At 35.6% G+C, this 26,321-nt stretch overlaps 1 protein-coding gene across 3 annotated transcripts in view; it reads left to right on the forward strand.

Annotated features, from left to right (window-relative positions):
* GRIA2 (glutamate ionotropic receptor AMPA type subunit 2) overlaps positions 1–26,321 on the forward strand; it is an 88,718-nt gene that overhangs the window by 56,227 nt on the left and 6,170 nt on the right. For all 3 annotated transcript variants that reach the window (XM_051617556.1, XM_051617555.1, XM_051617557.1), the window contains exons 7-13: positions 8,196–8,363; positions 8,614–8,718; positions 9,425–9,535; positions 10,620–10,826; positions 11,337–11,707; positions 15,597–15,795; positions 26,188–26,321. The exon at positions 26,188–26,321 is cut by the window's right edge and continues 114 nt beyond it. In XM_051617556.1, the coding sequence (XP_051473516.1) occupies positions 8,196–8,363; positions 8,614–8,718; positions 9,425–9,535; positions 10,620–10,826; positions 11,337–11,707; positions 15,597–15,795; positions 26,188–26,321 (1,295 nt within the window). The remainder of the gene's footprint in view (positions 1–8,195; positions 8,364–8,613; positions 8,719–9,424; positions 9,536–10,619; positions 10,827–11,336; positions 11,708–15,596; positions 15,796–26,187) is intronic.

Here is a 26,321-nt window from a genome sequence, read left to right on the forward strand (position 1 = left end):
TTAAGCAGGACACTTAAAATTGGTACTTCACTGCCTTTTTACAAAAGGTCTTCTCACCTTTCAGAAGTAAAGCTGATACACTGTTTACCTCAGATTAAATTTAAAATATGTCTGTTGTAACTGAGGATGTTAGCTGTCTCTACAAACAATTCTAAAATAATATGTGAGAGGAATAACTCTGCAGACTAGGTCAGTGAAGAAAGGAGGGGCAGGAGGAGCTTCAGATGTCAGAGCAGAGATTACCCTGCAGCCCATGGTGAAGACCATGATGAGGCAGGCTGTCCCCCTGCAGCCTGTGGAGGTCCATGGTGGAGCAGCCTGTGGAGAACACCATGCCAGAACAGGTAGATGCCCAAGTGGGGCTGTCACCCCATGGGAAGCCTACACTGAAGAAAGCTCCTGGCAGGACCCATGGAAGGACTTTGGGCTTGTCTGTTTTGGACAGAATGAGGCTGAGGGGCGACCTCATTGCTCTCTCTAGCTTTCTGAGGAGGGAAGGGAAGAGGGAGGTACTGATCTCTTCTTTGTGTTATGCAGTGATAGGATACATGGGGGTGGTTCAAAGCTGTTCCAAGGGAGGTTTAGACTGGACTTAGGAAACATTTCTTTACTGAGAGAGTAGTCAAGTGCTGGAACAGGCTTCCTAGAGACGTGGTCGATGCCCCAAGCCTATCAGTGTTTAAGGTGCATTTGAACAATACCCTTGGTAACATGTTTTAACTTGGTCAGCCCTGAATTGGTTAGACAGTTGGACTGGATGGTCTTTGTAGGTTCCTTCCACCTGAAACAGGATATTCTATTCTGTAAGCCATCCTACTCTGTGATGAGCTTTTCTAACAGCAACCTTAGGCTTGCTGTGTGCAAGGATCTGGGAAAACTTGTGTATGATATATACAGGAACTATGTGCAGCATGCAGGAAACAATTTCAGGCTGCCTCATTGAGGACCTAACGCAGCTCAGACTCATGGAGAAAACCATTATGTTGGAGGTTGGTAACAACCCCCCAGTAGTTATTGCAGCTGTTTTTGATGGCTTAGACTGCTTCATGCTGATACATGATGTTTCAGATGTTCAGAATTCGTATGATTGTATTTTGAGCTTCATAATCTCTTCCCACACACACACATAATCAATGCATAGCCAAGATAAAACAATAGATTGTATTTGTCTTCTGATTTTACCTTTAGTAGTTTCACATTTTGCTCTTCTATGGCCAAGTCATCAAGTCTTTTAGAAAAGAATTATGAAATCTGTTTTTGTTTTGTTTGTTTTTTTCAAGGATGATGTGATTCTAGAATTTGAAGTGTTTGTATAGTACCAAACAGTGGGCTCTTTATGATAAAATTGCTAAAGTGGAAAACTGCCAATCTTAAACTATAAGTCAGGAAAAATGAACCTTGTAATTGAAAGCTGCTGGTTTAACTCTGCTGATGCTGATTTAGCTCAAAGATGGAATACTGAAAACATGCAGACAATTAATAGAATTGATAGACCTCCCAAGGAACTTAAAAAGAAGTGAGTTAAGGTAGTAAGCTTTTCAGCCATTGAGTAATGACTGAGATTTTAAGAAGTACCATGATTTGAGGTTCAAAAATATTGTTACACAAATATAGTGAATGTACAATTTACATTTGTATGAACATAAAAGTTATAGTTTCGAGTTTTAGCCTTTGCTGTAAGGAGAAATTAGGTGTCCTCCTGATTTATTTATTTTTAAATTTTAGGATTTTTCAGAGGGAGAAGGAAATGCATAAGGTTGAGAAAAGAAGATACAGTGTGAAGATTCATATTAAAAGCTACTGTCCTAATTTCAAAGTCATGTTCTAATACCTCATAGTTATTATTCTTTGTCATTAAGAAGTGTTTAAAGGAAATATATTTTTGTGTTTCAGCATAGTATGACAGATTTAGAAAAAAAACAACAGCTGTGAGTGTTTTGTTGTATTGTTGTTTTTTTTTTAATCCTAGCATAAAAGTGCCATGTTGTTTTTATTGGCAAGGGCTGGGAGAACACCTTGCAGAATTTGGTGTTTGCTTCAATATTTCATTGACTTTAAATGACTTACATGTTATTATTGGAGCAAGAACAAAATAAAAGCCTTGTCCAGCAGTGGGCTATACTGCAACATCATTACTGATGGCTCTCCAAGTGAGTAATACTGAATCATCTCACCAGTTGTATGCTTTAGATCCACTCACCATAATCAACAAAAGTTGATGCAAAACAACATGGAGCCAGAGTAAATGGCAGAACATTTCTGAAAGCCTCTGCCTGACCTTCTGTGGGCACAGATGGGTTAGTTGAGACAAAGGTCAAAGGATTTCTAAGACTGACATGGTGGAGCTTTTTTGCTGTAACGCATTTTCAGAAAAAAGAGGGAGCACAATGTTAAGCTAATTTGACTTTCTGGGTAATGGAAGGGATAAATTCTCGTACAACTTCTCTCGTAACTCTTCTGAACAAATGTGAGACACACAGGCTGACTTTCTGGGTTTTTGAATGAAAAGAGGCCTGGAACTTTGGTAGATACAAATGCTGGTGCCATTAATAGAATCTGAAATTGTTCTGCTTCCTCCTGGAAGACAGCAGCTTCACTTTGTTGCTAAGACTTTTGTGTGTGATCATGTCTTTCAAATAGTTAGTCTTCCCAGGGGTTTAGGCTTTGGCAGGTGCCTAGCTACTGGGCTAGAAACCAAAACTGTTCTGGGTGTTCCCCGAAAGCTGCCTTTCTAAACTAAACAAGGCAATACCTAAAGAATGTAAACATCATGAAATCAGCAAGTTTTCTGGATTAGCAGTTTTGGACCTGAACACTTCAGTTTTTCTAAGGTAACAGGTTGCTGAAGGTGTTCTTTGCATCTGATGTTCTGCTAGAAACATTGTGGCTTTTCAGGACAAAAATACCTACTATTTACTTAGTGGTTCTGTGCACACAGAATGCTGTAATTACATTAAAATACAGGCTGTTACAAAAATGTAAGTTGATCTAACTCTATAACCTCTGGAAACAAAATGTAATAAAGATAGTATATTTTTCAAGATAAATAGAGCATGATCTCTAATCCTGTCTTTACTGAGACTGATTGAAAAAAAGATTCTCTAAAGATTCAGTGATTTTACCAGTTTTCATGTCTCATATACTTTTATTCAAGACTAGGATAGTTATTAAAATTTTGCAAATAATCAGTTGTTATTTCCAATTTTCTTGCATATATATGCAATTCTTTTTAGCTTGAAGGAAATCTGTTCTAAAGGCTGCCTGTTTTCTCAAGAGCTTCATTCTAATTGAAAGATGAAAGAGGAAGAAGCAAACATTCAGTCTTTTCTGAGCTCCCTGACCTCTACCTCATGTCCCCAGTGTTTGAAACATGTCCATAGGTAATGAAGACTCCTAAAGCCCATTTGCAGTTTGAATGGCAACCAGCCCAACATGCTGCTTTATACAAACCACATTTATCCTAATGACTGCCCAGAACAAGTGAGAACAATGCATTATTATGGGCACAATTAGAAACCATCGGATTTACTATGGCATTTATGTGTGCAATATTCAACATTGTGTCTTATTGCTGTTGAAAGTAACTATTTGCATTCTCATGCTCTGTCATAACAGTATGCAAGGTATCACAGGAGAACCTGAAGGAGGTAGCCTTTTCCTATCAGTCAGGCCAAAGTGTTTTCCAAAGTGTGTGTGATACTGTCCAGTTCAAAGCAGCTCCAGATGCGTTAATTAAACACAGATCCTTAAGAAAGGCATGCCTGAGTTAAATTAGTTTGACAACACTGAAAATCAAAGGACGCCATTGCCTGTTTCCTTTAGTAGTTTTTGATGAGCAACTTTGTCTCATGTATTTTGCTTGTGGGTTTTATCTATGTGCATACCTATTTTTTTTTATATACTACATAAAATGTATGAATGCTTCTATATCTATTTACTGATCTCTACCAGTTCCTTCTTGAAATTAGAAACCGTTTGTTACTTCTGTGAATATATTTACCAAACAGCACAATTATGGTACAAAGTGCTATAAAAAGGCAATTCTGTTTTTGTGATATATATTAGCATTAAAGTAGAGAAATACTTTGTTGTGGGGAAAAGTCAGATGAGAGATTTTATTGAATATCATTCTCAAAGCAAAATAAAGCTGTAACATGTAGTAAAACAAGACACCATTTGATATCCCAATTTAGTCCATGTATAGTTTAGCGAAGTATTACAAACAAGGTGATAAAATGTGCAGAGCAGTAAGCTGAACATTTAATATACCCACAAGCTACAAAGACACATAGTTTTTGTCTTTACTGCCTTTGATCTGTATTTGTTGGTATTTAAGTATATTTAAATTGTTTAAGGCAAAATGCTGGTCACTTGCTTTTATTGCAATTATAGTAATTAATCCTACCTCTTGCAACAAAGAACATATCCTGTATTGTCCTCTTTGAATCTTACCCCTCTCCAAGGAAAAATACTTGTATCTGGTTTTAGATCTCCTTTCTCTTAGCCGCTGTTACTGATAGTGTCCATACTCCTGCTTTCCAGTAGCAGCCCCCCATACGAGAACTGTTTGCTGTGCCTGTTTGAGATTTATTTCAGCCTTCTTGAACACTGCTTCAGCTGGATATGCCATTCTAGCAGAGGTCTTCCTAGGGTCTTGCACAGTAGCACTGCATTCTTTGACTCTGCTGGTACAGTGCCCAAAATATCATATTAGTTTGCTTGTCTTTCTCACTGTTGTCTTAGATTAGGGTCAATGGCTAGTTCATAATCCCCTTTAGTGGTTTTAGTTTGTTTTTAATTTGTCTACAGTGTAGACCTGTGTATCTAAGTTGGTTGCCCTGGAATCCTTTAGTTGTCTCAGAAGTCACTGGAGATGAAATTAATAAAATCTAAGGCATGATTAATTTAATTTTGAAGTTGTCTAACAGGTCAAATGAATCATACCTTAAAATTCTTATTTCTCTGTAAAAAAAAACAAAACCAACCAACAGATGGAAAAACAACAACAAAAAACAATTAGTATGTCAATGAAAGATTTATACATTGCAGTTATCCAAATCAAGATAAGAAAAATTCAACTTGTGATTCAGATGTGTTGAATATGATCTTTTTTTTTTTTTTCCATTTATGTCTTCAAATTTTGATTTCTTTTCCACTGCTCAAGAATATTTTAATGTTATATTTTAAATCTCTAAATCTGTTTCTCAACTCTGTGTCTTCAGCACATGGACAGACATTGGGTTAAACACAGGACTAACAGGCTAACATTGCTTCTTTTTATAATATCTTACAGCTTTAAAATGTGTGTATTAAAATGTTTCATGCTTCTGGAGGTGTCTTTTGAAATATCAGTTGTTTCAGTTGCTGATTGTACAAAATAGGATACCAAGCCTTCCAGTTAAGGATCTCTGGCATTTCCTACTTTACTGGAAAACAGCTGAAATTACAAAAGTCAACATCTTGCCAGTTTTTCTTGTACACCACATGATTAATATCTTTTTCTTAGTCTGGGATGACTTTGTTTTCTCTTTTCAGTTGTAGCTTACACATTTTATTAAGTTCTATATTATGTTTTAAATTGAAGTTGAGTAAAATTGCATATAGACCTTGTGTTTTCTCCTCCTGGCAATCTTCTGGACATTTATTTAGAGAGAGAATTCTTTTCATATGACATGCATGCAATCCATGTTTCATAGCAAATAAGAAAATCCTTGGACTCTTCAGTGCATTACACTATACTTCATGCTATCAGCTTATTGTTATCATATTTCTAGAATTATGAGAAGTGAGATACAGTATTATCAAATTTTTTTGCATATTCTTTGCCATATTTTACTTAATACAGGTGATTCTTAGGAACTATAGGATAGCACCTGTACCATTTTGTATTAAAGCTGCTGATTTTATCATACAGAGTTGAAAGGAACTAAAATGAAGTTAGGAGATTTGCACTGCTGTAAAAGCAGTATGCTGAAAAAGCCCATCCTACCTCCACAGAATAATATTCCAAGTAGTGCTCCCAGTTGTTTTAGTAGTGCAGATCAGAATGTGAATGAATCCAGTATAAAACAAAGTGAATCAACACAGGACTATTGCATCCCTTACCTTACTACAATTTTATTTATTACACACACAGATAACCCTCTTCATGAGCAGGTTATCTGTAATTTCTTGTTTATGGTAATGCCTTCTGTTTTGGTTTGTCAACTTTACATATATTAATTAAGCTATAGGTAGTTTTAACGAGACCCATGAAGGTTATTAGGAGCTGAAAGTGTATGCAGAGTGAAGCAGTAATAAATGATACATGGACTGTTTGTTTTGATGGCATCTCCAACAACATGAAGGTGTAAAATGCATGTAAAATATTTTGAAATCCTTAGATTAATGCTGACTTTTAACCTAAATTAAAGCATGTGGATTTTATATATGGGATGATACGTATAAACATACAGATATGTATCAATAAGCAAAGCACTACACAAACTGAATATATGAGAGACTTATGAATATTTGGGCTAGTAATTATATACTATTTTTCCCCCTATAGTATTATAGAGATTACATTAAACATATCCTGATAATCAAATTAAAGTTTGACTAACTGATTTACATATTACTGTAATTTTTCAGTTTCAAGCTTTTATTTTCTCTGCTACTCGAGTTACATTTCAGTGGTTAATGACAGTGCTGTATCCAAGGTTTCTCAAAACACTTGTGTGGCACAATATGTTTCTGCACTGCAGAGAACTACACTTAAAAAAGTATTGCTAGTCAGTCCCAAAAACATGAGCCAGGGTCCTTTCCCTTCTCTCTGTTACCTTCTCTTCATTTCCAAATCCATGTCCACCACTTACTCATTGCTACTCCAGTAGCAGAAAATTGTTTTGGCTCCAGCCAGTCTTCCGTTTAATTCTGCTGCGCTTCTGATCCCTGTAAAAATTTCCATACAAATCACTGAAAACTTTATTGAGAAGATTCACATTAATCACCCAGTAAGCTTATGTATCTGAAAAAAAGAGTTCCACCTTCCTTTTCTTCCTCTCCAAGGTCTAATAGTTGCTTACAAAAATGACCTCAGTTCAGTAGCCTGCCCTGGTTACAATTACAAGAGCCTTCTGCATGACTTGAGCTAGCTAATTAAAATTCTCATTAAAGTCTGAGCTATTGAAGCAAAGAGCCAGTATATAATTTCTCTCTACTTTACAGTTTATATATTTTCAACATCTAATAGCCTTCGTAAGGATCATTGCGTTCATTCATAAGGCTGTAAGTAGTTTTATTCTGGCCCATATTTCCAAAAATGTCCCTTATATTTGGCATGATTGCAGTGTTCTGGACTCATAAGGTCCATCCAACAATGTCCTCAGTGTACATGCACACGTGGTTTCTGTTCAGTTAGTTCAGATGTAAAATTTTCCAGTCACTGAAGATAACTGCTTTTGACTGTTTAGCCCCACCTTCTGATGCATGTGATGGTGTGATTCTTGTCTGATGTCTCAAAGGTTTTAAAGCTTCTTCTGTTGTGTCAGATTAGGAATATGGGGCTCTTACCTATATTGCTCTTGGAGGGGCACCATTTCTTCTGGATGTCTCAGTCCAAAACCTCTTTTTCATGGTGCTGACAAGGTATTTATTGCATACTTGAAAAGAAACATCCCTGAGGTTTTATATTTAACAGGTGAAAGTTAAGCACACTTATATACAAATACATATTGTTTGTTTTTTGGCATATGTATGTGTGAGGAGTTGAGTCTAGAGTTCTGTATAAAAATGCATCTCCATCAAGAGTGTAACCAGCAGAACAATTTCTTACATTTAGAGGGCAACTCAAGTTAAATAGTGGAAATTATTTTTTTTTCCTTTTTCACCTCCGTGGACTTCCAGTTGTACCTGCACATAGAACTGTTACAAAGCTGCAGTGAGAAAGGGATGTAATTCACACTAAAAGCAGCTAGTTTTCAGTTTAGGTTTATTAGCACTGTTCCTAACCATTCTCATGGAGTACACTTCATTGATTTGCACAGATGCCCCTCAGAGGATAGGTATCTTCAAACAAGAAAAACTGGACTGATTTAAAGTGTGTCTTACTTTCCTTTTTAACATGTTTATGTGTTTAATAGATTAATGAGTGGATTGGAAGGTATAGTGAAACTGAAGCTGTCTTTTAATTAAATATTTTCACTTATTTTCAGTATACATCTGCTCTGACTTATGATGCTGTTCAAGTGATGACAGAAGCTTTCCGTAATTTGCGTAAACAGAGGATTGAGATCTCCAGAAGAGGAAATGCTGGAGATTGTCTTGCAAATCCAGCTGTACCCTGGGGTCATGGTGTAGAAATAGAAAGGGCTTTGAAACAGGTAGCTCCCTTGGAGTGAATGCTGGGATGAGTGCTTGTGTGAAATCCTCTGTAGATGCTTGAAAAGAACCTTTCAGTCTCCTAACCTGCTTGGATCTTACTGGGAATAATGTGGAAGTGAACTGCTTTGACATATGCAAAAGAGTCTAAACTCAATGCTTTTGAATACCAGTAGCCATTTCTGTAAGTATCAATTTTTCTAAAAAGAAACAAACTTAATTCCTCTATCACTTTCATCTTTGTCTATATAGGTTCAGGTGGAAGGTCTAACAGGGAATATAAAGTTTGATCAGAATGGAAAGAGAATCAATTTTACAATAAACATCATGGAACTCAAAAGTACTGGTCCTCGGAAGGTAATTTGAATTGTCTTACCATGTCTTTCAAGGTTTTACCATGCTAAGAAACAGGTTAAGGTAGGTAATGAAACACTGTAGATGAATTAAAGTATGAGTTGTGAAAATATTAATTCATAGGTGTATTCTCTGATGATCTTTCAGGACAAAGTAAAAATATATACGTTTTTAGGTTTTTTCCTAACAAGTACGAGTTGTTATTCCTGGTAAGTACTACCTAAGATTATTTACCTTTCGGGTTTTGTGGATTAAACTTTCCAATCTGAGTTGCTGAATGTGAGCCAGTATTTGGGGATATATGCATCTGAATGACAAATGCAGATTATGGGTTTTCGTTGACATTACTTGAAATGTGATTACCTTTATGCTGTAGCTCCAAACTTTCAGGAAAAGCCAGTTTGTCATGTCTTCCTAATCTACAGTAGTTCACCCTTTCATAGTGTGGTATAGGTACTAACACCTGATAATCTGCGAATGAAAATGACATACCTGTATTAGACAAATTATTGTGAACAAGTATCATTAGTTCAATCTTTTTACTATTTGTTATAGTCTTGAACTACATAAATAGAAATATTTACACTAGTAAATCCATAGCTAAAATAGTTATCTGTGTGCATGAATCAAGGGCATAGTAATAACATGCTTTACTTCTTCTATGGAAGTTCATATTCACTGGTGTCTGCATCCTATAAACTCTCTTTAGATTGGATATTGGAGTGAAGTGGACAAAATGGTTGTGAATCCTCTTGATGGCCCTCTTGGAAATGAATCTTCAGGACTAGAGAATAAGACTATTATTGTCACCACTATTTTGGTAATTAACCTCATATTTTGTCAGAAGATGGTCTGTCCTACAGTGATTTGTTTCTCATCATTATGTTAGTTTAAATATACTGCCTTTTTATTATTTGTAGTTGTGACTTGTTACTCATTATGATAGATAAATAAAATCTGGAAATGAAGCAAATATGTCTTATTTGGTATGTGATTTTGCTCTATATGAAACAAAAAATGATGGACTGAGCATCCTAGAGTCTAAAATATTTAGACCTGAAAATAGAAATGAAATACCTGCTTTCAAAGGAGAGGAACTTGGAGAGGCAGGCCATAGTGTTAGTTTTAGAGAATGGATTGCTGGTTCTTATTATTCAGAATTGTAGCTGCTATGGATTGGTGAAGTGTAAAGTTGTATTTTAGTTGTCTAGAAAATAATGTACTGCTTTAGAACAACTTTTTTTTTTTTAAGTCACACAGCTGCCTTATGAGTTTGGACAAGACATGGGTTACCATAGGAGTAGCACTTGGTGCAAAAATAGTTAAGTAACAACTGAGCAAAGGGCAGATACGTTACTTTGATACAACTTGAGGACATCACCAGTTTTGCTGTGGATAGAACTTTACTGCATGGTTTTAGATACATTACCTGTAGTTTATGTAGTAATTCAGTAAAGATACGGCCTGAAGAGCTGAAGTTTTTCCATCAGGGATGTGGTTGCGAAATAGGAAATAATTTTATTGTGTTAAAACAACAACAAAAGAAACTAAATACCTTTGCCTTCTTCCATCCGCACTGTATGAGAGAAAGAAACTGATTTTGGAACTTGCTCTTTCTTCTCTGAATGCATAACTCCTGTTAACATTCATGGTCATTATTAACATACTGCTGGGAATCACTGTACCTGTAAGTATTGTTTGTGTGCGACTGTGGATAATGCAGCTTTTAAATGTGCTAAGGACACGTCACATTAATAACTAACTGCTAACATACACATAGCACATATGACTCCAATGTTATATTCTGGTTTTTTCACATGTAAAAGGAAACATTCATCTATGAAGTGCACAACTGATACTTCTGTCTCTTTAGCAAGTACCTAAGACAAGTTCTTTCTGTGCAGGAGTCCCCATACGTCATGATGAAGAAAAATCACGAAATGCTTGAAGGAAATGATCGATATGAGGGCTATTGCGTGGACTTAGCTACAGAAATTGCTAAACACTGTGGATTCAAATACAAGCTCACAATTGTTGGGGATGGCAAGTATGGGGCAAGGGATGCAGACACGAAAATCTGGAATGGAATGGTTGGAGAACTTGTTTATGGGGTAAGAAAATATTTTATAATAAAACCATTAAAAATTATGCATAGAAGGAGTGGGATTTGGTTTATTTTTCTCTGTAGAGTAGAGGAAAATTATTTAATTCATTTGATAGAGAATTAGTAACTTGTATTGGCATGAAAAATTCTGAAAGTAAAACATGGAATTATATTTTGTATGCAAAAGAAGCTGGGGGGAAAGTGAGTGCATATTTCATCTTTCTGACCAGGTAAAAGGCAATTTACTTTACTAACACTTTTAAATGTCATACACTTTTTAAAGGGCATGTGTAAAAAGGGAAGGTTGGAATAGGCCAACCATATGGCTGTATGTATTTCAGTAAGAAGAGTTTGAACAAAAAATTTCTTAAATTCTCCACAGGACATTCTTGGTAAAATGGATGTTGTCAGTGTCTCTGCTGTCCTATTTTCTGTTTGTGAAATGCAATAGAAACTAAACCATTCTTTGCTCTGGTAATTATATTAGCTATTATTTGCTTTTTATCTTCCTTTACAGAAAGCCGATATTGCAATCGCTCCATTAACTATAACATTGGTGAGAGAAGAGGTGATTGACTTCTCAAAGCCCTTTATGAGCCTGGGGATATCAATAATGATCAAGAAGCCTCAGAAGTCCAAGCCAGGAGTGTTTTCATTTCTTGATCCATTAGCATATGAAATCTGGATGTGCATTGTTTTTGCCTACATTGGGGTCAGTGTAGTTTTATTCCTGGTCAGCAGATTTAGCCCATACGAGTGGCACACTGAGGAATTTGAAGATGGAAGAGAAACGCAAACTAATGAATCAACTAATGAATTTGGGATATTTAATAGTCTCTGGTTTTCCCTGGGTGCCTTTATGCAGCAAGGATGCGATATTTCGCCAAGGTTGGTTACTCGCCCATTTCAACTTTGTGCATTTTTGGTCTCAGCCGTCTCAGCCAGAGGAGGTTCATGGTGCATATATTTTCACTCTCAGAAATAAAGTAATTGCTATGCTTTTTCCCTCCCTAAAATCACAGAAGTCCTTGAAATAAAGGCAGTTGTCTGTGACTTAGGGTCATGATGTGTTTGATCGATATTGTCTTGATGTCGGTCGTACCTTTGCCAAGTGAAGTTATATACACCATGCAGAGACTGTAAAATGCATAAGGTTAAGTCATTCCATGCCTTCTTGGAGGGGTACCGTGTTTTTGCTGCATATTCCCATTTTACAGTTGACAGTGCATACCGTTCACAACAACTGTAATGGGAAAAAAGGGTAACATGCTAGTCGCAAGCTACACAGGCAGCACTTTCTCTCTAAAACTCACTACATATCATAACACATTTATTAACCCACTGTTTTTCTACAGCAGAGCCTTGAGCTGAAATAGAAGTCATGTGATGGCTCTAATTTAATATGAATAGTTGCAAAACACTGCTGTTTTGCCATGGCCCAGTTTTAGAAACGTCACAAAGGAAATAGCTGAAATAAAAAGGTCCAGTTTGAAAATGCTTAATTCCTCATGGATTTTCACCTACTTTATTAGGGACAACTGTACAGCACTGAAGTTAATTCCTTTGCAGGTCATTAAATATTCTTTTTCCCTTGTGGACAAGTGGTTCTAGCCTTGATTCAGCAATCTGGTAAGTAGGTAGGTAAATAACTACTTCTAGCTTGAATGAACGATAAGAAACAAGGGAAATATGGTAACTGGGTTTAAGGAAATCAACTCAGAAGGCCTACCTAATTGTACTAAGGAATTTAATTTTCTTCTAAACATCCTGAAGTAAGACAGGGAATAAGTCAATTTTTAGTGTCTCGTGGCTAGTGTGCAAAATAAATCACACCAAGGGAGCATTTCTTAGATATCAGTCATGCATCCCAAAAGGCAATGGCAGGTTTTCAAGTTCTGCTACAGAAATAGCAGAGCATTCTTTGTGTGAGAACTTTAGCAACTCTGTATAAAGGCTGGCATATCACAGTGAGACGTGCCAGTCTTTTTGATGAAAGATGCAATACATTTAGCTTGTAACACCATAACAATTGTATACAAAAAATGAGAGCAAATCATTTCAGGTCATGAGAAGCTGTGTCAATTTCCATCCTGTGGGGTTTCTGTATTGATTATACACTTCACAGGATTGACTGTGTGCAAAGTTTTCTATTAATTACAAAATTATTTTTCTTGAATCAAGGCCATAGTAGAATAATGATCTTCTGTATCGTTATTATTTCACTCACTATTAAAGCTTGACCATTGTGGTGCACAGTTTGATAACTTCTGAAAGGTGATGTAAGAATTATGATAGTAGATGTTCATCATAAAAGGTGCATGAAGCTCAGATAATTTTGAAGAGTCAAGATTTAGTTTCAGCAAAGTGTTTAACAGCATTTTATTTAATTACAAGCATGCTTTTGAGGAAAATTGTTAGTTTGTATGTTACCTGTTTATTGTAAAAGTAGAAAAGGGCTGAAGACACCTCAGTTATTTTTGGCTTTGCACCAAAACCATCACTGTGGAATTTGAGCTCCCTGCAAATGGATTAGAGCATATACAAAAAGGAATCCTTTCAGATGTGAGCAAAATGCCTTTGTGAAGTTAAGTTTTGCACTGTTGCTACTAATTTCTCTAATACAAATGACAACCACTGTAAGAATGGTAGAGTAGACAAGTAACTAGGGCTTCCTGACTCTGAAGGTGGTACTGAGAAAAACTGGACCATGTGGAAGCTGGTATGCAGTAGCAATCCTCATGTTGCCATGTAGCTCCGAAACAACAGGAAGGAAGAGAATAAACTAGACTAGACTAAAATAATTCTATGGTAATGGTAACTTAGCAAAGTTTTCCTCATCTTTTCTGAGATATGAGTGTACTCTCAGTACTGCTACATAATACCTTTTTTTAAGTATTGAGTGTGGTGCATAAATTTAAGTAGTTTTGCAAAGGAGTTATGTTACTATTTAATGATCTAATTAATGAGGTACTTGTACAATTGTGGGTCCACACTAGTGTATAATTATCAATCTTTAAAAATGTCATTAAAAAAATATTTATTTAACTGGGACAGACCTTATGGGAAAATTTTGAATACAAATTACATTAAAAACATTTTTACTTACAAATTTCACATGGGAGCATAATGTCTGGATTGGCATTGAGCTTATTCTTATTTTTCAAAGTCGGTAGTGACTTTGCCAATGGATTATGGGCTTTTGAAGATTATTATCGTTTGTAGCAGACACTATCAGTGCAATACAAAATGCCATAAAATCAGCAGATATTAAGTACACATTGTAAGATATTTTGACCTTGCAAATATATATATTTCTCATACAATTCAATCTTTTAATCCTAGAATTATATTGTACTCATTTACCTTCCTGTCAAGTATAAAATATTTTTTCAAAGGTGACAGAAAGCAAGTTTGCGGAATAAATCTCAAGAAAGAACTTGAATTCATTTATTTTCTATGGTCCTTTTAAATAACATATTCTGGACCGTATCTGACTTGATTTTCATGCATTAGAGTGAATTAGTGAGTCTGTTGTGACATGGAAAAAAGTCTTTTCATGTCTGAATTATCAGAGATTTCTTTCTGATACGAAGTAGTAAAAATAATTTGTCCAGAATTGGTTTTTGTTCCCAGTTTAATAAATCAGTTTTGCATAAGTATAATGTTTTAATGTATATATATATCTATTTAAATATTTTTTGAAATCTCATTCACAATACAATAGGCCGGGTAAGTGATTTGTAAGTTGTTTACTTAATAGACAGAGGAAACACAGTAAGATTATACCTAAGGTACTGCAACATCTTAGTACTAGACTTTCAATTACATGCACATTTCTGCCCAATAATTAATCACATATCTGAAAATTATGTGCTCTGTATAATGTCTTGTTTGGAAACAAAGTAATCTATAATTTTGAAGTTTAAAGGATCATTAGAAAAATGTCAAATTTTACAATGATGGCAGAATCAATAATCCTCTATTAGTTTTCTAGTATTGAAAAATCTTGCATTTCTCTAGTTGTGTGCTGTATGCTGTTTTACATATTTTCTTGAGTTCTCTTTTCTTCTCTCTTCTTGAGCAGGAAATGCAAACCAAAGATCCATAAGAGCCCATCTGCTGCAGTTACAAACATCAGATTATTATTACTGTTTAAAAATACACTTTCTTCACCATCTTTGTGTATTATCACTGATTGTTTTATGTCCAAAAGTTTCGTGCATCTTTAGTTTATGGATATTTCTTGGGCCAGTTTTTATTGCAAATATGCTATTTGTTTCTCAGCATAGATTGTCCATGGCACCATAAGACATTGTTTCGTGGAAACCAGTTTTTGTCTGAACGTCTTAGGAAAATAAGCAAGCTAAAGGCACTTAATTTTTAAGTGCATACTGGCTCATCTGAAAGCACTGCTTTTCTGATTTTGTTTGATCCTTTTAATAATGTCACACAAATTCACTTCAGAGGGAATGACAAGTTTATGTGTTAATTATAGCACATTATGATGGGAACAGTTTCCTTTCAGAATGTTCAGAATGTTGAAGAACTGGATCACTAAAGTCTCCCTGAAATAACTCTGGAGTCCTGATTTTAGCAAAATCCAGGAATGTAGTAGAAAATGCCTTGATTTCCCATCTGATTAGTATGCAGAGGAGCGCTACAAGATAGCCTGAAATGCTTCCCTATAGTATAATGCATCATTTGCATGAAACTGATAACGTGTTCCTTTTTAGGACTTTCATTTCACTTTACAAATCCATTTCATACTTGTTATTAGATCCCTGTCTGGGCGAATTGTTGGAGGTGTGTGGTGGTTCTTTACCCTCATCATAATCTCATCCTACACGGCTAACTTAGCTGCCTTCCTGACGGTTGAGAGGATGGTGTCTCCCATTGAAAGTGCAGAGGATCTTTCCAAACAAACAGAAATTGCTTATGGAACGTTAGATTCTGGCTCCACTAAAGAGTTTTTTAGGGTAAGATTTTCTACTTTTAGATTTCAGTTTTGTTTTAAATAGTTCTTCACTCATGTATATATGTTTTTTTCCTAGGCTTTATTAAAAGATTGCTATAAAGAACATGGCATGTGCAGCCTAACTTGCCGGTATAAGTGTTTTTGTTTGTTCGTTATCCTTATATTTTATTATCTATATGTAAATACAAGTGTCATGTTATAAATATGCAAAACAAAAGTGGTTGCAAGGAATTACATAAAAATATTCCACTATAAAGTAAAAAACAAGGTGTGTTCAGAGGCAGAAGTTGGTGTCATTCATCTAATCTGTAAAGCAGGAACTAACGATTATAAATAAGGCTGTTTAATATCTGTGCTGTATTTTAGGTAGTCATGCAGTGAGTAGGGATGTGGGAAAGTGCACAGTCATGTTTTATTAAGTATTTCACATTATTTTTCAAGTTTGCAGATAGGGAATGGGATACTACCCAGTTGGCTGCTCTGGTAAATCCCTGCCTGCTTTTCAAACGAGTTACTATTTGTGTTTGCATTACAGTAATGCTTTGGAAGCCTGTCAGTCCTCACCTTCTACCTGAGTACTACAGTTTAAAAAAAGTTTAGACTTCCAATGTGTAAGTCTCAGGCTGCCCTTGAGACATGGTGAAATCCATCTAGCAAATGAGTGAGACACTAAGGCTGCTGGGAAAAACACCGTGACTGTTTTGCCTTGTCTGTATGTTCCTTGTGTCTTTCCCTGTAATACGGAAGTGGATCTGAAGTACTACAAATACAAAAAAACCCTTTTGTTTTCATATTTTTCAATGGATTATGACAGTGTTAGTTTTCAACAAACTGTATTTTAATATAGTCATAAATATTACATTTACATTGCAAACATAGCCTGCCATAAAAGTGAAACAAGTTCTCACAAACATTTTTAATGTACTGTATAGTTAGAACACCAACTGCTAGCTTGTGGTTTTTGCTGGATCCTGTAATACATACTTTAGTGATAACATACTAAATAGGAGCCATGCTTTTTTCAACTGCAGAAAAGCATTATTTTGGATTTTTAATGGTAGGTCCAGTAATAAGAGGCCTGCTGCTGATTGCATTACTGTTGGCTAAACCAAAACTAACATCAGGTGCATAAGCTAGTGAAAATGAGCTCGAGTTTGTGCTAGGGTTGCTTAGAAGCTTTTAGAAGTATACGAGCATGTGTTTCTGGTTTTGGGAGTATAAACCGTTTAAGTCATGGCTGTACTGGGGTTTGAATGTGAACTAATAGTAGGTCAGTTCTTCTGAACTTTTTAGGCTTCCTTTTAAAATAAAAGATGTGTCCGTGCATGCATCCGTATGTAGGTTTTGTGTGCCTAGCACATATATGCATCTTTCTGATTACACTCATACATAACTAGTGTTTCTGATTATTACCTGAACATAAATAACTTATTTTTGTAAAAATCAGGTGGGGGCTTTGTGAGGCCATATTATTCTCCTTTTGTTAAGATAACTTTAGCATTGCACAAACAAGGCTATAATGGTCTCTGGAAATTTCTTCTCAGCAATTTCCATCACAAACAACTTGGTGCATTATGTGTCATGAAACTTCTTAGCCTGTTGGCTCTGTTTACTGTTTGCTAAAAATCACTTAAACTTGCCTGGTTATTTTTCAAGAAATAACAGCTGACAGAATTTATTTCTAGGAGACCTGAAACTCAAGTTTCAGGAGCAAAACTCGCTACTGATGGCAGTGTGGAAGCAGCATCTAGCACTTAGGGGACTCAAATTTCACCTAGAGTAGTTCTGTATGGTGACTGGATTGGAGTGGATGTGTGGTTTTTATATGACCTGAAATTAGTACTAAAATTTTTTGCATAACTGGAAACAACCTGAGTATTTTTCTGTCAGTAAGAAAAAATGGACTGGCTTTTTCTCTGTCACTGTTACGAATTAAAAGAAACATTTGAAGTTCTTTCACAGTTAGTTTGTTTTCTCTTCAAGACGTTATTTGCAAGTTTGCTTTCTATAGATGGAATGTATACTAGACATAATAATAAATAAAAATAATTAGAAAATAATAATAATGTTATAGATCACAATTTTCTTCAATGGCATATTTGTAAGTACCAGAATGTGTAATAATTTTCCTCAGGAGATCTTAAAGTGACTACTGCAAATACTCCGTGTCTTCACAGTTCTGTTCCATTGAGTTGGGATACTTACCATTTCTGATACTTACTAGTTCCTCTGTCTTAGGGATATTACTCTTAGAGTACAAAGATGTGTAGTGCATTGCTTTTTCTTTTTCTTTTTGATTTCCAACCTGAAGTACTGATCAAAACATGGAAGAAAATATCTGTGCCTGTGGTTTTCCAGAAGTGCAGCAATATTCTCAAATAAGTAGGGAATTGTGGTGGTGAGAATGTGAATAGGACTGCAGGTGCAGCTTGGAAGATACAGGTGTCATTTCAGTTGATCTTCTACAGGTGCATTATCTCTATAATTGCCAGATCACAGATATTATTTGTTGGAGCAGTAAATGGTGGGGCACTAGAATTTCATCACTCAGGTGTGTACTATTGACACTGTCCATAGTCACACAGTATTTTTTACCTGCAGTGATTTCTTCGCAGCTGTTGTAAATACATTTGTTGTATGCATTAGCCAAGACACACAGTAGAACTTCAAAGAAAACAAACAAACAAACAAAAAAGTCACTGACCCAAGAAGGCAGACTACTCCTCACCTAACCCTGCAGAAATTAATGTTATAGCATTGTCTGTATGTGTTAACTCCTGAAGTTGCCTTGATTTCTTTCTTGGACTACAGCACTGGAAGAATAAAACAATGTACAATTGCCTAAGTATGCAAGCTTAACATTTACTGGAAGATTTCCTTGCTTTCCACCTGCTTGAAGGCATATTGAAAATTAATGTGATACAAAGAGAACAAAAGCTAATTACTTTTATAATTCAGTCATGCTCTTTGCTATATGCCTAGCTCTATTCATCAAAAATATGTATAAGCTTGATAAGACAAATTAAATGGATCTTTCTACCTTTTTTCCATTTTAAAAGATGAATTCTAACTAGTTCCATGTGTAAGGTAAGAAGACATCTCAAAAAGAAAAAAAGACCTGCAGAGTAATAATTAGAGTAATTTACATTCTCTCTCTTCATTTGTTTTTATTTAAAATCTTTTTATATGTACCTTTTTTTGAACCAACATGTACAGACCAATCAGTTTTGTTCTAACTGTTGAGTGGCCTTCAAGAGTAGATCCTTTGCCAAAGTAAAAGCAAGAAGAACTGCTCAAAAGTATTCTTTAGCTTTTACTGAAAAGACTGCAAGAGTTGCTTATTCTCCCTTAGGAGACCAGAGTCCCAGTATGAAAAGTTGAGCATGGGAAAAATGCCAGAGGGGTGATAATCCTTGCTGTCTTATGAAGTCCTCTTCCATACTGAAAAGCCAGCAACAAACAAAGAAGAGCTGACAAGACCTCTTGAGTCATTGCTCCTGCAAAAGCGTTGTCTACTGGAAGGCAAAGAAAATTTGGTCTGAAGATTAGTATTATTTTCTTTCCTGAGGGTCTTCAACATGGTGCAGTGCCTCTAGGTATATGAGTATTTTGAAATATTTTTTTAACTTATAAAGGTACTTAGCTTTGTGGTTATATTACAAGAGGTTATGCAAAAAGAGATAAAGCTGGATACCAGTCTGTGAACCCCAGTCTGTCTTTATGCTCATCAAATATTCAAACTGCTAAAAAAAGCCCCCATGGAAAATCTCCAAAACCAGTGAGAAGAGAAGAAATACTCCGATTTTTTTAATGCAATTGAAGTAAAAATATATGAATCATACTTCAGCCTCAATTTTTGAAGTCTGAGGCATAGGAGAGTTACAGAACATGTATTTCCAGAGTTAAATTTTGGCTCACTCCCCAGAAGCCTTTGAGAGTTAAAAGAGACTTTGTTATGAAATCTTCTGTAACTTTTACCGCAGACTCTTTTGGGTACTGTAAAGAGGTGGGGGCTATAGGACTGGCATTTCATCAGTCTGTGAAGGCAATATGATTAGAGAGTGTGAGTTTGGCTTTTTAAGTTTGACAGAAGAGAAAGGTATGTAGCTGAAATACTGAGGAGAGAGACATCTGAGCACTGAGATGGTGGAACGACAGCCCTCTGCTTCCAAGAACGTATTAGTGAAGTTATGGTTCTGTTTGTGTGTGTGTGATCTAGAGGTTTCAATGATTAATTCCCAGTTGTTTTCTTGTGTTTCAAGGTCCTTGCATCTTGGCCATATACTGAAGAATTTATTTGGGCCGTTGTGGAAGTAATCTTAAAAGAAATAATGCAGTAATCAATAATTCCTTTTTTTTCCTCAAAGCATTTCCCAATGTTATTTTCCAGGATTCATTTTTTTTCTCTCTCCACATTGCCCAAAATCATAATGTCTTTTTCAGACAGCTCAGTGAGCCTAGTGAGCAAAGCATTGCAGTGTTTCAAAAACCTTGTTACATATATTACTCAGAAAAGTTAATTTCAAATTAGTATTTGGATAACATTTATTAAAAGAAAATGTATTCCTTTGTAATAGAATTTTCCTTCCTTGATTGTAAGGACAAATTGTGTCTGATAAAATAAATCTTCTCTTTCAAGTTTTCATCAAGTTTCATTAGTTCTAAGCCAGGTATGCTGTGTTGTAGGTAATTCAGTGCTGGGCAAAAATGAATTTGCAGCAGTATAGTTTGAAGATTCACCAGAGTTTTGTAATTTATTTTATAAATTTATACACTCTAAAATAAGTATAAATCAGTATTAAGTTCTATTTTATTTCCTAACCGAAAGGTATTTATAACTAGTTTATCTTCAGTTGTTACAGGACATTAATAATTATTATGTAGGTTTTTTTCTTCCCAGTGTTTTTTTTCCAATGCATTAATACAGAGCAAGTGTGGAGTTTTTCTGAGCTTTCATCTCTTATCAAAAAACCCTACATTTATTCTTGATTCCCAAGCAAGGCATTTTGATCTCTGATCATTTCATAGCTCCTCTGTGTGTGTGTGTGTCATAGTCTGAATAACTGTTCCTGAATGTGGATGAACAGAGGTGTACATTATATGCCATCTGAGATGTCAGCAGTGCTTTGTACAAAGGCATTAATATTTCTGTGCTGTTTTTTCCATGCAGTTTATATGACTTACTGTTTCCTTTATGTTATCAGGTTTCCCCTGATCAAATTGATATCCTACTTAAAAATCTACATTTGTATTGCAGTGATGCAGCAAAGCCGTAGTAGTATATACTGCAATATGACTGTAGTACAACTGTTCTTTTTATCAGTAGGTTTATTTCAGTAAATTTAGTTCTAGGAGTGGACAGTGGATTTTTCTTGTGACCAGCACTTCAAAAAGAACACATGGATTTAGGTCATCATTGTGGAAATGTGTTTGTGTGACTTCTATCTGAGTTTTTCATTAAATGAGATTGAAATGGTCTTCTTTGATTTTATGAATATGCAAAATTTTGATCGTGTTGAAATCGAAATTAATAAGTCTGAGGAGTCATTTCAGCAAGTATTTTAACAGCAGTCAAATGATCTTGAAACCTTTAACACTAACATCCCTTTTTAAGACAAGCCTTGAATGCTTAAGTCTAAATTACATGAAGAATATGATGAACAGAGTGTCTTGCACATTTCTGGAGAAAATTATTTTAAATAGGCTTTGGAGGAATAAGTTATTGAGGTAGAATGTTTCACAATTGTTTTTAATAAGACCAAATATATTTAAAATGTTTCAAGTATCTCAATTAAGAAATGGAAACAGGAAAGCCATAAAACTGCAGCTTAAGTATGTGAGACTAATTTTTACCAGTACTGAATGAAGTTACCAATATATTACAAAATTTATATGTTCCATCTCTTTGAACTTTCATTCACCTTAAATATCCACCCAGTGTAAACAAGGTTAAGTATTTTTAAGTACGTAATCTTGAGCTAATTAAAGAGGCTGAAAAATTAGTTTTGTCCTTTTCTCTGTTTTTTGTATGTATCTGTAATTGGTTTACTGTGTAAATCAATACAACACATTTGTTGTTACATCCTCTAGCTACTGATGACAGTACCAGTTCCTTTCCTTTAATTCAGTGAGGAAGGACAACAAGATGGTTACAGAAACCATATTTGAGAATTAAAGTTCTGTGGCCACAGTACAAGATCATCATCTAGAAGAACGTTTGTAGTGTGAGGAGGTATGTCTGTTACCGGCATACTAATTACAGCACCTCAATTTTAAGAATAATAGGTCTTTGAATGACAAAACTGAAAAGTTATCTGATTACCTGTGAAACACAGTTAATTAATTAGATAAAGCTTTTCATAATTTAATTCCATAATGAGCTTCTTAATGAAGGCAGTCTTTTATATTTAAATAGGCTGTGTATTTTGTAATTATAATAATTTTTATAGTCAAGATGTCCAGTGTCAACATGATATTAAAAACAAACAACAAAAACCCCTGTTAGCTCCTGGGGCCTTTTGTATCAGTTATTGTATTTTCATAAAAGTGGGAAATAATGGGAGAAAAAGTGTTCATTGTGACTATTAGGGTCTTGTACTGTTGTGTTGGTGTTGATTGTAATACCAAAGTTACAGTTAGCTCTTAAGACTTTATATGTACACTAGAGTGTCACCTTGCAATATCAATCAACCACAGTGTTTAAGAGCAGCGCAGATTATTTTCATACGCTTGCAGTCTTGTAAACAAATAATACAGTAATCTAGAATGGTTCTTTTTTTTGGATCACATGCTAGGAAGTTGTGTTGGTATTTTTGGAGCAGTGATGTCCTTTGAGGCTTTTGGTGCCGTTAAAGAAAGAAGACATAAGAAAGAAATGTGAAATGCAGCTTGCACACTGGGCATTCTGCATTCACAAGAATTCTGTTTCCTTGTGGTTTACTCTGCTGTTGCTGATGGCTGCATGCTTTTCCAAGTGCAGTTGAACAAGATGAAAAAGATAGTTTGGACAGGGATAAAATATATGGTCAACTGTAGCACTGGCCAAATTTAAATAACAATATAATGTGATTAGATTTCACACACACACACTATATACTTAAGATAAGCATGCATCCTTCTTTTAGCAGTCAAATAATGTTAGCTTTCAAGTGTGTGTGCACAGAATCCTAGAAGGTCTCTTAACGCTGCCCATTTCTAAATCCTTTAGCTCTCCCTCTCAAACAAAAGACAAATTCTGAAAACAAAATAGTGAAGAAAATAAAATGATGCAGTTGAGAAAAGAGAATGTATTACTAAGCAATATAAAGAAGACCTTAGAAGTCACAAGTATCCCCTAAGTAGTGGCTCATTGCTCTTTATTTTTTAGGAGTCTATGCAAGGTCAAGGCCTAGGTGTAGGGGTCAAGACTCTGAGCTATATGAACTGCAGCATGGTCGTTTTCAGTATTCATATCTGCAGAGGACTGTGCAGTCATGGCAAATTTGAAGTGTTTTCTGGTGACGTTTTTCATTACAGATCTTTACTTCCATAGTTGCTGTGTCAGGTATTCCTGTGGTCATTTATATGGTAAGGACCCTGTGAGCCATCTAGTGGGAGGTTTCTTCTTGACACTTGACCATTTGGGAAATAGGAAGCTTCGTGGATTTTGAGGTTTATGGACAAAAGCAGAACAGACTTTGCTAGACTTCTATTACTTGATACATACCCAAACCTGTCATTCTAATATACCAGGAAACAATGGAGTAAGGAAAGACAGTTAAGTGAGTTTATGAACGTGACAGTTACTTATTTATTTAGTATTTTTAAGTTTTTACAAGAAAAAAAATAATGTTATAAGTTTGAGCATAACCTCTTTTATAACATGGGATTCAAATGCCTTCTAATGAAAGCTGTTGTGACAGGCACACAGATGTATGTTGTCTGCTTTGGTTTGAACTGAACCATGTGAGACAGCTCTAAACCAACTTTGTTGCCTTCTTTATAAAGCAATCCTGTGGTAATTCATGACATGTCACTGTAACAATTTTTAGACTACTTTCAGAAGCTTGCTTAGAGTGTAGTGCTAAATCCCATGCAGTGGGTGTATATGCTGCCAAGTGAATGTTGACCTATGATAGGAATTGAATGGAGCATCTGGGTTTAATTACAGAGTGAATTTAGACAATGAGATTTCAGGCAAGACTAAGCTCCTTCATGAGGCTGGGAACTTTTGAGTTTTGGGCTAAGGAAGAAGGAGATTGAGCACCCTGCAGAGCCAAACACTAGTAGCTCTGCTTCCAGGAAAGTGAGCAACTGCAGCAGAACTTAGGGAATAGATGATAGAAAGCTGCACAGCTAGGCTTTCTTTGTATGCTGTGGTGAAGTTATGGAGTCTCTCAGACATTAAATGGCCTGACTGCCTTGGATCTGCAGGTGGGAATCTCTTTCAGGCATGAAATGCAATTTACTATTGGTTAAAGGCACTTACCTGTATCTATCCATGTATCAGGTAAATTATAGGCAGAGAAAAGTGCCATATTGGGTTTTTACTGATACAGCACTGAGTGATAGTTTATTTTATGAACTGGCTTTTCACAGATGGTGCCATACATGGTTATTTCAGATTCCCCTAGTTTTTAGGATCTTAGGTTTTTTGTATCTTCTTAGATGGAGCAAAAGTGCGTTTGCAATATGGCAGACGTTTCAAGAATCTGAAAAACCCACTGCACCTTCAGTGCACAGTTTTTTTCTAGGTCATTCTTGTCATACTGAGTATATCCAACCCTTCTGAGACTAATGGGTATACTGAGTGTGTAATAGATCAGGATATGCAACAAGATATCTGCAAGGGAACTTTCAAAAGCCAGCTGTGCTTATGTATGTGTAGATTCTGGTAATAGATGGAAAAACCAGGACAATTTAGAAAACTTTCAATGGCCTTCAGTACTACCAGAACTTATAATACTAGTAGATGTACAAAGACCATGGAGAAATCTGAGCCTCAACATCTTCCTACACTACATTTCTGGACAGGAAGATAAGGGTAAGTCTGGGATTATGACAGTGCTGTGCTACAAGAACAGTGAAGCCTTGGGAAGACAATGAAAGCATTACTGATGCTCCTGTACTTGATTAATGTATTTTTTAGATGGAATGAGTGGACAGATGTTATATTTGTAGCAGAATTGCAGTTTTGAAGTGTATGTTACAAAATGTCTCTAGTAAATAAGTGTTTCTGATATGTTTCGTGCTAGTACAGATTTAATATACTTGCACATATAATAATGTGTCACAGAGAGCTAAGATAACTATGAAACCAAATGGTTCCTGATTTTCTACAGCAAAGTAGAAATGTAGTAATAGCTGAGTTACATGCAACATGGCATTGCATTTGGCAGTAGTTTATTGTCTACTTTATATAATGATTTAGGTTGGCTTGTTAAGGAGTTAATTTAGGGCTGATTGTCAGCTACACTGGTAGTGCTAGAGTTATTTTAATCAGTGTAAAAAGTGAAATGTTAGCACATAAAGGCTTTCTACTCAGCTTACATAGAGGAAGATGATAAAAAATTATGCTTTCTTAATTCTTCTTTAGAATTGTACAGTATGAGACACTATGAGAAATCTAGCATCATACACTCTCTGACTGGTGATTGTTACTGACTTGTCATATATTCCCTTTTGCCTGCTTTTTCTTTTATTCTTTTGTAGCACTGCTTCCTTCTTGGTGACATCTTGGTAGCAAATTTTGTTTTCCTCTATTTTTTTCCAGGTAAAAAAATAGCAATCAGTTGGTAGTTAAAACTGCCATTTATAGTTATAACTACCAATTGGTTAAAGCAAAAGAAATGTACTCCAAGTAACAGTCTTTCTGAAAGAAAACCCTGACCTGGTGACTTGAGTTGGTGAGGCATGTGGAGTATTACAAATAAGAGCAAACTTGAAACAGGTGCCTCACTATTAACATTCCCTTGAGGTTTCACATCGATGTTAGTTTCCTCTGTGGAGCAATCTGAAGTTTTCTAGTACCACTGACACATTTCAGCTTACCTCTTGTTTGCATAATGCACAGCCCTAGAGAGCTGCAGAAAAGATCATAATCTTGTTTGAGTGGGAATTGCTGATTAATATTTTGCTGAAGTTTGAATATAGATCTTATATTGCAATCTGGCACACCTCTTATAAAACGGAAGTAGTGCTGTTTTGATTCAAATCTTTAGTAAATATAAATATAACAAATACAAACCCCCATATATTAAATAGCAGCATAGTATTAAAAGAAAAAAAAAGAATGTTGGTGCTGCTGTCTTTCAACATTGAGTTATTAACTTGCCTAAAAAGTGACAATCATATCAGGTGTGCTTTTGCTGTCTATGTAAAGATTAGTTAATTAGGCTTCATATTGTCTCCACAGAGATCTAAAATTGCAGTGTTTGATAAAATGTGGACCTATATGAAAAGTGCAGAGCCATCTGTGTTTGTGAGGACTACAGCAGAAGGGGTAGCTCGAGTACGGAAGTCCAAAGGAAAATATGCCTACTTGCTGGA

Source organism: Apus apus, chromosome 4 (genome assembly GCF_020740795.1).
Source record: "Apus apus isolate bApuApu2 chromosome 4, bApuApu2.pri.cur, whole genome shotgun sequence".
Taxonomy (NCBI): Eukaryota; Metazoa; Chordata; class Aves; order Apodiformes; family Apodidae; genus Apus; species Apus apus.